The sequence below is a fragment of the Malurus melanocephalus genome, unplaced genomic scaffold, assembly GCF_030028575.1.
Source record: "Malurus melanocephalus ecotype Western Australia unplaced genomic scaffold, MMel_1.1 scaffold_298, whole genome shotgun sequence".
Taxonomy (NCBI): domain Eukaryota; kingdom Metazoa; phylum Chordata; class Aves; order Passeriformes; family Maluridae; genus Malurus; species Malurus melanocephalus.
The window spans coordinates 502,615-516,430 of record NW_026623530.1 but is presented as its reverse complement, the minus strand read 5'-3'; the positions used below and the strand labels follow the sequence as shown (position 1 = coordinate 516,430).

General features: G+C 42.6%; 1 protein-coding gene across 6 annotated transcripts in view; it reads left to right on the top strand.

Moving 5' to 3' along the window:
* The first annotated feature begins 9,919 nt into the window (after positions 1–9,919).
* EMSY (EMSY transcriptional repressor, BRCA2 interacting) overlaps positions 9,920–13,816 on the top strand; it is a 43,182-nt gene continuing 39,285 nt past the window's right edge. For all 6 annotated transcript variants that reach the window (XM_057376989.1, XM_057376990.1, XM_057376986.1 and 3 more), the window contains exons 1-2: positions 9,920–10,047; positions 11,073–11,181. In XM_057376989.1, coding sequence (XP_057232972.1) covers positions 11,112–11,181 — 70 coding nt within the window. In that variant the 5' untranslated portion in view covers positions 9,920–10,047; positions 11,073–11,111. The remainder of the gene's footprint in view (positions 10,048–11,072; positions 11,182–13,816) is intronic.

Sequence of the window (13,816 nt, the reverse complement as noted above, 5' to 3'; positions counted from 1 at the left end):
TGTCCGCTCCAAAACCCGGAGCAGGAGGGAGATCGTAACGTTTTTAGTAGARACAAGCACTTACCTCTCCTCCCCAGCTCTTCTCCACTCTGACTTACTCATGTCAGCTCGGTCTTCTGCTCTCTCCTGCCACATTATCCCATTTCCTTCATTCATGTATTTCCAGTCTTACATAGTTTTCTCATCTAAGCCCCAGCCTCAAAGCAAAGGAGCTTCAGTTCCCCATTGACTCCACGACTGGTTTCCCTCTCTGTGCTCACGGCTCCGAGTCTCCAGTCAGCCAGCCTCATTGTTMCAGTTCTGATCGTTTGTGGCTGAGTTTCCCTTTGTTTCCTCCCTGAGGAAACTCACARAGGGGTGAATGGAGCAGGGCAGGGCTGGTGTGCCATCCTCTGGGGCTGCTCCCCGTCTGTATGTGTGCCACACTCCCTCTGCTTTAAAACCAGGCATAGGGTGGTCACTGAGGTTGTAATGTTGTTCTCTTATTTTCTTTTGTTTGGCTCTAGGAGGATGTTGTTGCTCTGCAGCCTGATGGATAATCACACACAGAAGCACTGAATCAATTAGGTTGGAAAAGATGTCTGCAATCATCRAGTCKAACCKATGACSGATAATCACCTTGTCAAGTAGACCAGAGCACATCCAGGCTTTCCTTAAAAACCTGCAGGGATGGTAACTCCACCATCTCCCTRGGCAGGCTTTTCTAATATCTAATCATCYTTYCTGTGAAAAAAAATTCCTCCTGWTGTCCAGCYTAAACCTTCCCTGTACAGCTTAAGATTACATCMTCTCATTCTGTCGCTGCTTKCCTGGGAGAAGAGGCCRATCMCCACCTGGCTAAACCCTCCTTTCAGGTAGTTGAAGAGAAAATGGTAAAAGCCACAAGTTTTTAAAGTAATGAAGTAATTAGGTACAGGTTGTACCTGGTCAGAAGCCATGATTAGGTAAAAATAAAACAAAGCTTAGAAAAAAAGGAACAGGATATGGAAAACTGAATGTTAGGAAGTAGTTAAGGGCTCTCTCACCTATTATAGCTTGTTTGAAATCAGGTGGAGCAGCTGTGAAATTATAAATGCTGATAGCAAGTGATAATTGTTTCACTTCTAATACTCCTGTAGTTTTAAGAAGCTGTGATACATCCTTTATACATCTTGAAATTCACATAAAAGTCATCCTGTCCTGGAAATGTRTTGGGCTTTAGGAAGGATAATCCAAAGACATGAAGTAGTCGAAAGTGTGCTTTTTCAGAAAAGCGCATAAGGGAAAATAACAAACCAATCTCATTTGATTTCTTCTGAGCTTCAATGCTTTTAGGCTTTCTTTGTTGAGTATAAGCAGCACTAAAGCTGTATTTTACATGAGGAAGCCTTGTCATCAAGTGTTCTTGACTAATTATAATAACATCAGTTTATTTGGTGTTAATACTCTGCCTAAATTTTAACTTGGGTATGTAGTTGAAATAGTTCTGAAAAGTCCTTTAAGTTTATATTAAAGATAACTGTAGCTGCACCACCATTGTTTTTACTTTACTGGGCAGTCTCCAGCATACATGGACAGGGAGCTGTATAAATGAGTTAATCAAATACATAATTTTTTTTTAAATAAATTCATTTACCTTAGGTCAGATTTAGTCCAGGTAGCTGCCATCTGATCTGCAGTGCAGGTTGCATAAATGCTGCCATGCTGATACAAGGGAACACAAAAAAAAAAGAGCAGGATCATTTTCAATTGTAGTGATAGTATAGGAGCATGGTTGCATAATGTTAGAGTGAATCACACTTAAAGTCTGTTTTGGAAAKAAAAAATTACTTCTTCACATGTTACTAATAGAACATTGTATCTTCTGCCCAATATTAAAAGACCTTTTCTCCTCCAAATCACTTTACCAAACAAAAGCATCTGCATGCTAAACTCCTTTTTGGGGCTCTAAACAAGCCAGACCAGAATGTWACCATGGTAGTATTAAAATTAAATTAGCCATTGCACATATTTCTGAGCTGCCACTTSTGACCAAAGCCTCAGTTGATACTGTTTGTATTATTTGAATCACTATACAAGTATGTTATGACTGTTACCTTCTAAATTTGTGTATATTTGCATAGGAGCTTTCCTAACAAAATGAAGACAAGGACTTGTTTATAAAGGGGACTTAATGAGGTCTGCTGGGTGGTGGTTTTTATGTGGAGACTAATTCTTAAGTGCTTTCTATGTAATAGAAAGTAAATGGGTTTTCAAAACGCAGTAGTAGTACTAGAAGCCCCTTACTTAAAAATGAAAATTACTTTAGATTACAATTTAGTTGGAAATTTCAAAGATTATCTTCTGTTGTAGAGTGCAAAAATCCCTGAAACCGAAATTTCCTGCACAGTAGCCTCTGAAGTTTAGGTATATAATTTGTATGCTGGTGATTTTGTTTTAAATAATCCTCTTGATTATTCAGGTCTTGTTCACAGTGCATTTCCAAGTGTGTCTATGAACATTGAACAGGGATTGTGTACTGTATTAGTGCTAAACATATGATCTGTATTCTGATAAATTATTCTTAAAGGAATTTTGTGTGTTTGTGTGTGTTTTTTTTAGTTGCTTTTTTTCCCTGTTGTGTCTTCAAAAGTTAGCTGTATCTTAAATACAGGGTTTTCTTTCACATAATAATGGGTATAAAATAACCTTTTCTGTGTGCTTCTGGAAATGTACTATATGTCTTTTTACCAAGGTGAAAGTCAGTATGCCTTTATCTTCTGGGACTACTGTTAAAAGTGTGACAGTGTACTCTTGCAGGTTTCCTGCTATGAAAAATTAATTTGCAAGAGAATACTTGAAGTCTGAAATGCTTCCATGATTCTTTTTACTRCTACATTTCTCTTGCAAGCCTTACAGCCCCATTGTTTTGGGATAACCTGAGCGTAAGAATTAAATTGATATCAAGTTAATCCCACAGAGCTAGTTTTGTAGATTTGTATCCAGAAGTATCYATTCACAATAGCTGGATAAAGCCCAAGATGCTTCTTTCCAGGGTTTGCCTGCTCGTTGTKAGTTAAGGTTTCTCCTTTTGTTTCCTTTCTTGGAGAATTTTCTTCCCCATTTTGTTGCTGAAATATTTCCAAATCATTCTTTTGATAACTAGGTGACTGAAGAAGACAGAASAAGCTGCTACGTCCTAGGTAGGGCACAAGAGTCTCCCCGAGCACTCCTCCTGCCTAGCAATTTTTTTTCCTCTCTTTAAAGAGAAAGAAATTCATGAGAAAGTTTTGGGAAGTTTTGGGCTCAAGGAGGGCGTGTGTCTGTGTGTGTATGTGCGGTGGGGGGAAGCTTCACTTCCTGCCCTGCTTGGCTTGGGGGAGGATGGTRGACCTGCTGCCTGCAGGTGAGAGCTTGCCTGCTGCTACAGAACCCAGTGTCCTGCTGTCGGCTCCTGTTTGCTGCACTGTGATCTTCTGCCCCATCCATGCCTTGCCAGGGATCCCTGGGATTGCAGCTGCAGTGGTCGAGTTCTGCTGCATCCCATCTACAGCCATGGGATTCTCCTCGTCTCTTTGCCCATCTGGACATTCTGGGGTCTCTTGCTGTCCAGAGGAGCACCAAGATCGGTGTTTTCCCCTGTGAGTTTGTAGGGAACTTTTCTCCATCCATGTCTGCCATTCTGTGTCCGCCATTGGCCACGCGGGAGATCTGAACCAGCCGGGACCCCGCGCCACAGCGCCCCCTGCAGGCTCAGAAGAATCATCACACTCACCCTGCCCGGCCGGGAGCCAACAGCGCCCCTGCCGGCTGGGACTGTAACTGCACCAAAGGGGAGGCTGTGTCTGTGTGTGAAGCTGTTACTGAATTTGTAACTGAATTAATTGTTGCTATTGTTATTATTACTTGTTTCACCTTATTATACATATTAGCAAAAACTGTTATTCCCTTTTACCCATATTCTTGCCTAAAAGCCCATAATTTTCAAAGCTATAATAAGAACAAAAGCTATAATATTCTTATATAATAAGAATAGAATAAGATTTTTTTTTCTAAAGAAAAAAAAATCATATCTACCACTCCAAAAAAAAAAATCCCTACCTTCATTAACAAATACCTGTCTTTCAAACTAAGACACTGCTGTTGTGGAGGACTGGGAGGCAAAGGTGGGGAATAACCAAGTCTTGTATGCCGTGTGTGTCCAACCTCTGGGGATGGGTGAGTGCAAGCTGAGTAAGCAGTACTGGCCACTAACATGCAGCTTTACTCCCACCCTAAATTAGAGTAATGCAGCATCCCAGGTCCTCCCTTGGGGTTAGCTTTTTGAAAATTGAAGTTAACAGTGTTTGTGATAATATTAAAATGCTATCAGGCCCAATTTCCATTGCATTTTCCCTGTTTCACTGGGATCTTTTTTTATGGTTCTGATTCAAAGAATGATGGTTTTTATAGGTGTTCTATCAGATCTTCAATATRAGGAGAACCAGAGGGCCACTGGCTTTGCAGCACTAGACTTTGATGTGCGGATTTGCCCAAAAAACATGGTTTTGTACCCAGGTTGTCTGTATTCTTACCTGCTCTACGTCCTACTCTCTTTGCTCAGCTGTGTATTCTGGTCTACAGCTACTTCCCTGCTGCAGAGGGAAGCAGCCATCTCTAAATTGCACGCAGCTGCTTTAAGTCCAGTCTGGGATTCCACCTGAAATGCTGCAGTTTGTGAAGCTCTAGCCAGCCCAAGATCGATGCCTTCTCCACCACCCGCCCTTCTGTGCTGCAAGTACACATTTACACCATCTTGAAGGAGTTTGGAGTGAGAGTCTGAGTCATCTTCTCTTTTCCCTATTTGTTTACCCAAGCCCAGGGTTGTCTTTATTTTTCTGCACAAGTCTTGCTAATCCCCAGTGTTAACATCAACCTCTTTGAGCATGTGAACTTTGCACAAAGTTTCACTGAAAACTACACAGTGACAAGAGTGCTAGTCTCTGGTTTGCACATGCAGCACCAGCTTTCTTCTTTCTTTTATTTTCCATTGYTGTTGTCACCCAACAACAATACTGTAAGTTTAAATGTTAATTTGCAAGGTGTTCCAGGATCAATATAATTTCTAATATTTTTATTAGGATTATATTATCTTTAATACTCCCTTCCTTGGCATTTATAGCTTACCCAGCCTTGTAGAAATAATTACACAGAATGACACAAGTGATGTTTTCATTAGCTGAGGTTGTATAGTCGACTTTTTGCCTCAGTGTAGCAAAGTGTTTCAATAGATGCTCAACTCAATGTACAGTTGCACTTTGATGTCTTCTTAATCCTTGCTGAGTTTAGATCCTTTCAGCTGGGAAGCTATTAGGATTTGTAAAACAAAAGCATTTGTTGAATATAATATGTAATACTTTGAATGGGGAGAAAATACCTATAGACTGGCAACACAAAGCTGTCTTTAGYGAAAGTAGTTGAAATATCTTGGTGAATTTAAATACAAATGGTCCTCAGGCGACAATCTGTGTCTGACAAGGCTGTGTGTAAAAAACTGCAAGCTGCCAGCACTTAGACATTGTTGATGCCTCTGCTTTTCTCTTAGCCAGGAGGAAAAATGTGATGGGGGAGTGTTGGAGGAGGAAGAGAGTTTTTACCAGTGGTCTGAGGGCAGTGGAATGACATTAAAATAGAGGTGCTTATATCATGAAAATATAYCGAGGCACTGAATAAAATAATTTATCTTCTGTTGGAAAATAGGCTGTTTYTCTCTTAATGCAAGACATGGAAAAYACTTTAAACTATCCTTAAAKTCYSTAAAATTTGAAATTATCTACAGYGTTRTAGTACAGTASAGTAGCAAAAGCATAGTGGGTTTCTTACTCSTTTCTAAACTGCTGGCAGACTGAAACAAATACATTTTTTCCCTTGATTTTCCAATTATACTTTTGAAATTACCAGCATAACTGTCTTGGAAGCTGAAAATTCACCATTTACTTCATAAAAGCAGCAKCTGCAGTAGCTGTGCCTGGTTCCCATATAGTACCAAGCAGAAGTGCCTCTCTTCTACCCATGAAAGAAGTAAAATAATTATTGCAGAGCCTGTTGTAGTGATGCAAGTTGAGATGCAGTTAATAACCCAGCAAGAATTACAGTSAGGCTGCTCCACTCATTTCCTATGAGCTCCCAAAGAGCTGAGAAGCACAGCTTTGTSCTGGTGATCCAGGCTGCATACAAATCACCTCCCTGGGAAAATTGCAGCTCTTCCTTGGGCCATCTCACTGCTGAGTCTTCCAAGCTTACTTCCTTTTCTCTTCCATTGTCTTCAAGAACAGTAATAAGTGTGGTGAAACACAAATTATTCTGTTAGCACCCACAAAGTGTGGCTAATTAGACCAGTGTGTGTTATTGATGAGATCATATTATTTAAAAGAATGGGGAATCTGAAATTATTGGGTGGTAGAGAACATAACAAGCAGCGATTGATGATAATCTCTTTCCCTTTCTGGAAGGAGGAACAGATTTTGTATAAATGCATATAATTGAGCAAATTCTTAAAAAGAATACCCAGCAGTATGCTTTTATAAAATTAATCATGGAATCCCAGAGTAGTTTTAGTTGGAAGGGACCTAAAAGATCTTCTGGTTCCAACCCCTTGCCGTAGGCAGGGACACCTCCCACTGGACCAGGYTGCTCCAAGCCCTGTCCAACCTGGCCTTGAACACTTCCAGTGATGGGGCATCCACATCTTCTATGAGCAACTTGTACCAGGGCCTCATCACCCTATGTATAATGCCTAGCTTTTATGTATCATTGTATGTCATTAGTTTTTAAAATGCATTATGAAAGTGGGAAACTAAGGCRCAAGAGTTGCTCAGTGTTGCTCATCAGGTCACTATCAGATTTTATCATTTGAGTTCTTAGCTCCCCTTGACTGACAAAACAAATTAATTTCACCTTGTGGGTTTTTTAGATTGTTAAGCTTTGCTTCTTTATGAAAATGACGAAATGCTGCTGTCAACAAGCATGTCTCTTGTTTTACTTTGTGGACACTCAAAAAGTGTTCTACTTTTGGGCATCCTTAAATAACTCAGAGAGCGAGGATGAAGGTAATGACAACTGAGAAAATTATTAATATCTGTGWGGCACTTAAGGCTAGAAAAAATGCTGGCATTTTCGCACTGCATTTTYTTCCTTTACCAACAATGGCTTCATTTATTTTATACGSTTTACTGAGAGAATGTGGGACATTTAGCCATGTTTTTGTATTAATTACGTTTTAACGAAGTAAGCCTAAACCATATTGCCTTTTTTTTTCTTTTCATTTTTTTAGGCTGTAACTGGAACACTTTATCAAGTGTTTTGTTCATCAAACACAAATAAATACTCTCAAGTCTCAGTCTTCTGGATTAAGGTAGGAGATGTAGCTGTGTGCAGTCATTCTAAGTCCAGACAACATTGGTTTAGTTTTACAGAAAGATCTGTACTGTTCTTGGACTGGGTAAGGCTGTATAGCAGTGTCGTGATTTTTATGTGATGTGGGATTTCACTCAAGAAGCCACTCCTGACCAGACCCTTCTGGGCTTGCAGGCAGTTCTGGTGCTTCTGCTGGGRCAGCCTTGGTTATTGATCCAGGCTGATCAACTGCTGCAGAGCTCTGGCCTTTTCAGGATTCATTCTTTATATGCTTTGGGCATTTTTTTTTTTTTTACTTTTCCACGCTATCTCACCCCTCCTGTTTTTATGGGTAGTAGAGAATTGATTGTAGGCTAGGCTGAAGTWGATAGTAACATCATGGCTTTAACTATAAGGAAAATTGAGCTTTCAGACTTTCTGAACCTCTCATACATATCCCAGTCAGGGTCTTCATCCTTAATAAAAATAAGTATTCTTGGAAATCATCTTAGGACATCTGTAGAAATGCAGCAATCACGGCCTCAGACACATTGTATATACATAACTGACTCATTTTTTACATTGCTTTTCTTTTCTTTGCGCATTAAAAGGAGAAGAAAAAAATCTAGCTGTCTTGTACTGTTCAGCATAATTTGTTCTCAAGTATGAGATTTATACTTCTGTGAAGGGTCATAGGAAACTGCAAGTGAGGAAAAGTTCATCAGTGATCACAGGGAAGAAACATTTCTACCTATAGCGAGGTGAAAAAGAACAGCTCTTGTGGATCTGCTGGAAATAGCTGTTACGATTCAGTGCACATCATCCATCCTCCTTGGGAAAGGTCCASCTATTTCTGGCATTCTGAAAGCAAACTGTAGCACACGATTTTCTGGGAGAGAACAAAATGAGCAGGAGCCCTTAATCCCTCTTCGAACTGCCTGACCCCCGGCGCCCGTGTCCAGAACGCATCCAAGATGGGAAGCGTGGAAAACAAGTGCCTGCAGCAAAAACAGAGCCCTGTGAGATGGAGAGCCGGGAGCAAGCCTCCTTTCTAAGGGGTTTGGGTGTGATTTGCCAGTGAYTTCCTTGCAGGCAGTTTTATGGATCTGATTCTTTTACACTTTCTCACTGCAAYATGCAGCCACAACTGGATGCATTGCTTTTCAGCTGCACCCCAGAGACATTTTATTTTCTATTACTTACTAATTTGATCCGAGAACTTTTAAACAGTTTAAATTTGCTGTTTTCCATGGCAATCTTCAGGAAAATGARTTATAATCACTGTAATGCCCACAACAGTGGCCAGGCCCGAGGCTCTGACACTGGAGTGGCTGTGAGGGGATTGTAGGTGTGGAGTTTATTCCTTCATTGTTCCCTACAGCCCCGTGGGCAACCAGTGACCCTTGAAAGTTAGAAAGCTGCAAAGAGCCAAATGGCGCCAGGGTGATGTTCTCTCCTGCAGATTCAGTTTCAGGAGCACGGTGATACCTATGGTTTATGTCAAAGTGACAAGGYGCTTATGAGGCCTATTGATTGAAAAATTTCTGTAACTTTTTTATACATTRTCAATATAAGAATGTAATCACTTTTTACATATTATTAATATGCAATGTGATAGATTTCAATATATTATCAATAATAGCTTTTTCATATATTGTTGTAGGTTTTTATACAGGGTATTAGCAACATACAGTGTACCAGCTGGATGTAATCCAGCCAGCTGGATCGGTGCCTGGACAAAACAGAATCACCAAGCAGTATAAATCAAAAAAGTTCTGAAGAAGTAGACAGGTAGATGCTATAACAAGGAACAGTAGAGAGCACTAATGAGAATTTGGCAGAGGCACAAGACAGTCAGCTGAAAAATGAAATATGAAGACCTGGAGGACTAGAAAAAAAACCCATGAACATCACAACTGTGCATGCTCTGAAGTCAAAGATGAGAAGTCCACCATGATGAAGATGATGGTGTCTCATTAGAGGGAGACCCCCATGACCACCCAATTGAGGATAACACATGCGTACTTGCAGAACTGTGATATCATGTATTTCCATACCCATGTATGGTGTGGGCGTAGTGACGATTGTAATGTTACACCATGCTTACTGTATAAACACCTGCCAATTTTAAGCAAAGGCAGGTGGGTGAGGAGGAGAAATCCCCCTCACCTCCAGCGCTACAATAAACAAATACCTTCTCTATAGACACCGTTCTATGGGGTTTTATTTCTAGGCCTTTTTCGGGCATCACCCGACAGCTGCTGATTCCTACAGTTCGGGTGTGATGCGGCTGCGTTCGAGCAGCACAGAGCGTCCCAACCTGGGCAGAGAACGTGAATGGTGTTTTGTCCCTTCCGGGTGCCCGTACGCGCCCGCCGAGCCATGGCGGGACGATGGTCGCCACTTCTCRGGCGTCGAGAAACACCAAGATGACTACCATTCCCAGCATGCTCTGCGTCACTGCGCTTGCGCAATATTCATTTGGCTGCCATCTTGGCACCTGTTGCYCCACCTCCTCACGGTTGAGCTGCAGCAGAGACTACAATTCCTAGCGTGCCTTGCGGCTCTCGCGCATGCGTAGCGCCCTCGTCCGCCATCTTGGCCCGAGTAGACGCCGTCGCCGCCGCCACTAAACAAACCCGAGCGCGGTACCGGCGAACGAGGGGGAGGTGTGGCTGCCGCGGACCCCTCGATGTGCTGCGCACGGTCGGGCAGGTGAGTCCCGCTGCCCTCCCTGCCCGGGGCGATTCGYCTTGGGGAGAGGGGCAGCTCCCCTTCCCCGGACGGCGGGGACCCGCCGCCGCCTCAAGGGCCCGGGGCAGCGCCCTGGCCCCCACCCGCCGGCGGTGCCGCTCCGCTCGACAAGGGGAAGCAGCGCCAGCCGCCCGCCCCTCCCTCCCTCTCTTCCCCTGATGCCGGCGGGGACCCAGCGCCGCTGGTTCCGGCGGTCCCCCGCGCCCAGGGCCCGGGAGGGCAGGCAGGGACTGCCCGGGTGGCGGCTGGCTTCTGCTGCTCTTGTAGGATAGCCTCGGCTCCTCCAGCCCCCCGCTGTAARCTGCGACGATGTCGGGGCTTTTGTTCCCGGTGCCCGCTCCTCCCCACCCCCCCTTTCGTGCCGTTCCCTGCCCGGCCCAAAYCCCGCTCGCTCAGCTCGCCTCGGGCTGCTCTTTTTCCTTTATAATCCTCGTCGCATCGAGGAAATGCGCCCTCTCTCCCCGCCGCCCCCGGAATCTTTACGCGTTGGGGTCGGTCAAGGAGGTGTTGCTGTGTTTGGCTTATTTTTTGGGTGGAGGGMTCTGGTGTTGGTACATGGAGAGCAAATTTTCATGCCTATTTTGCCGTCCTGTCATATACTACAGGCTGGCGCAAAATGCATTCCCGGGGGGAAGGGAGAGCATGCGGTTCCATGGAAGAATTCTTTTAATAGGTACTCTGTGCATAGAGGGAGGAGACTTGAACATCAATTTGAACAGCATTTCAGCGTGAAAAAGGAAAAAAAAAGGCTTGAGAGGGAGATAGGAAACTCGGTGAAAAGGCTTGGGCGATTCATTTGAGCCAGAGAGTATAAGAAGTCCATACTCTTGTGAAATTGTCGAATTCCTGCATGCCACTACAAAGGTTGGGGCGGGGATGGGAACGAATGTGTCAGTGGAGTTATGAACAGGGTGAGAGGAGTTTACCTTAAGCTTGGGAAATCAATAAATTATGGGCTTGAGCATTTATATTCCTTCCTTTTTCAGCGACGCTGAGCCCTGGGGGAGCACAGACACAAGGGAAGGATGCCTGTGGTGTGGCCAACTCTTCTGGACCTCAGTAGGGATGAGTGCAAGAGGATCCTTCGCAAACTGGGTACAGTAAGATACAATTTGTGGGTCTGTATGTTTGCCCTTATAAAATTTGCTTTCATGCTGCTGCTTCCATTAAATACTTTAAAATGTCTGCAAGCATTTTGTAAGTAATTTCCTGCATTCTCCATGTGTCGTTGATTTGACAGCACTGGCTTAATATTGTGTTTGACAGATAGTCTTAGCCYCAGGAAAATGAGTAGAGAAGAATTGTTTTGGTGTGGTCCAGTCTGTCTTGGATGTCCCAGCTGCAGTGTTGCAGGACTGGGTTTTCTGACACTTAATATGCAACAAGATTCTATGTGAAAGGAGAGCCTTTGGGATCGGTTTTCTTTGTTTTGTTGGGATTTTTGGTTGTTTCCCCCCAYCCAGTTCTGTATTAAAAACCTTTTGTACCCCAAAAAATATAGTGGAATCCGGGTTTAACTGACCCTGCAGGACTTAATTCAAGTTACTGTTAAATTAAAGTTACTATTATGAGGACATGAAACAGGATTGAAAAAATGCTCACTTGTGATTTGCAGTTACACAGGTTGTCAGGGAAGTGGGAAAATTACATCCTCACTCAACTGCCATAGCCACAGGAGCCTTGTTCATTGTTTCAAATGTAGCTCAGTATTTGAGGCCCCTGCCCAAGGGAGATGTTTTTGTGCTCTGTTCTTGCAGATCTAAGTGTATGAGGAGAGGTGCTTTTGTGTTTTGAACATTTGCTCTTTCCTCACATCTGTTTTGGGCTACCACAGGAGAGAGAATCCTTTGTTAGATCTTTGATCTGCTGATCCAGCACAGTTGGTTTTGAACCAGTTTAGGGCTGAATTTTTGTAATTAGAGTTTGGGCTTTTGCCAGTTAAATGATGCATTATATTAGAAGGGAAGAAAAAAAAAAGCCTTAGATTTCTTCTCAGACCTTCTTCTGAGGATCATAATCTACGMGATTATGTCAGGAAGAAAGTTGAGGCTGTCTATAACTTCCAGTGACCATCAAGTCATAGCTTTTCTTGTTCTCATTTTGCTTGAATACTAAGAGATGATATGCTGTACTTCTTGACTGTGCCAAGGTTTTCATATGTTGTGAAGTAATCCACTTTAATTTTTGAGAGTTGAGAATTTATTTTCTYTCCCTTTGCCCTTTTTATTTCATTTCTTGGGAAGATGGGGTTTGTGTTCTGTTGAAACTGTGGTGCAGATGTTGTAYAMAACATTGCAACAAGCTGTACCATCTGTTAAGGTGACAGCCCTAAGTCTTAAGCAAGGCTCAAGAAGTCCAAAAGTAGGAGAAAATGCAGAATGCCAAAAGCTTTAGACCAGATCTGTGGTACTAAATTTCATTAACATAGCTGTGCTGGCTGGAAGTGTGGAAAAAAAACTTCCACCCGAGCTGACAGCAGTGTGCTGTCAGAGCCTTGCTGGTGCAGCTGAGCCAAACAGAACTGCAGCTACACCTCCTTCAATGACATAACTCAAGCTGATGGGAAGAAAGAAAAAAAAGCTGTAAAATAATCTTTTTGTGTTTTGCTAATAAGAGCTGTGTCACCACAAGGAGACCCTGCTAGTGAGGCAAAGCCAAGGCAGTGCCTCTGTGAGCTGAGAGGAGGCACATCACGGGACTGGGGGGTTAAGGAGCACAGGCAGTGGAGCAGTAGCTGTATGATAATCACATCCAGCAATAGCCATCTGCTTTAGAGGGTCCTGGTTTTCCAGCTCACATCTCRCTTGGCTGATGGTTCAGCAGTAGTGGGAGTAGTCCATCAGGAGTGGAACAAGGGTGAAGGTGACGCTGAAATGCATCTTCAGGTATGCAGGACTTGGTGTTGATTGTGGTTTATTACTGAACAAGGTGATGGTGGTAGCACATAACACTAGCAATAATTATAKTTACTTGCCAAACCGATTTTAGCTATTTGATGTGTTTTGGGTTGGAAAGGGAGTGCACCAGTTAGTGATTGCATAGGCACAAGGGTGAGAATGTTACAACTGTTCTGTAATCCTTACTAGCTTCCAAAAGACCAGAATGCACATTTTTAAAGYTGTAGTGTAGAGGATCTCTATTTATAATGCAGAACAAAAAGAAAGTCTACCCTTGATGAATAATTATATGGTTGCAATTGAGAATTACTTTAAGTTGTTAACAGAGGAAAATAATTAGTATTGTAAATATTGTAACGTGATTGTCTAAATAAATGTTGATATTRGTTATAACCATTGCATTAATAGGTGAATRTTTTATAACTGAAGCTGTAAATGCTTCTGTGTCACTTGGCATCCCTGGGCAGGCTGTGTAGTTAACCAAAGTGACTCTGCTTTTTGTTTTGTCTCCTTAATTAGGACAGGAGAGCAGGACTTCTTTTCAGCACAATTCCTTGATTTTGTTTGTAAATTAGCTCTTTGGAATCCTAAACTGAAAGCTTTTCAGAATAGCATCAGGCTTTTCTTTTGCAGCAAACTTTAGCGATGTTAGTTTTTGGCCTKCACCTTTTATTCTTGGTTTTGGTTAGCTGAGATCTGTTGTGGGGTTTGGGTTTGAGCTGGCTGAAATAGGCTTGTCATTTGAAAGGCACCTATGTAAAGCATCAAAAGAATTTGTATTTCTTGTTTCCCTAAACTGTGTGAAACTGAGAATAACGAGTCATTCTTTGGCA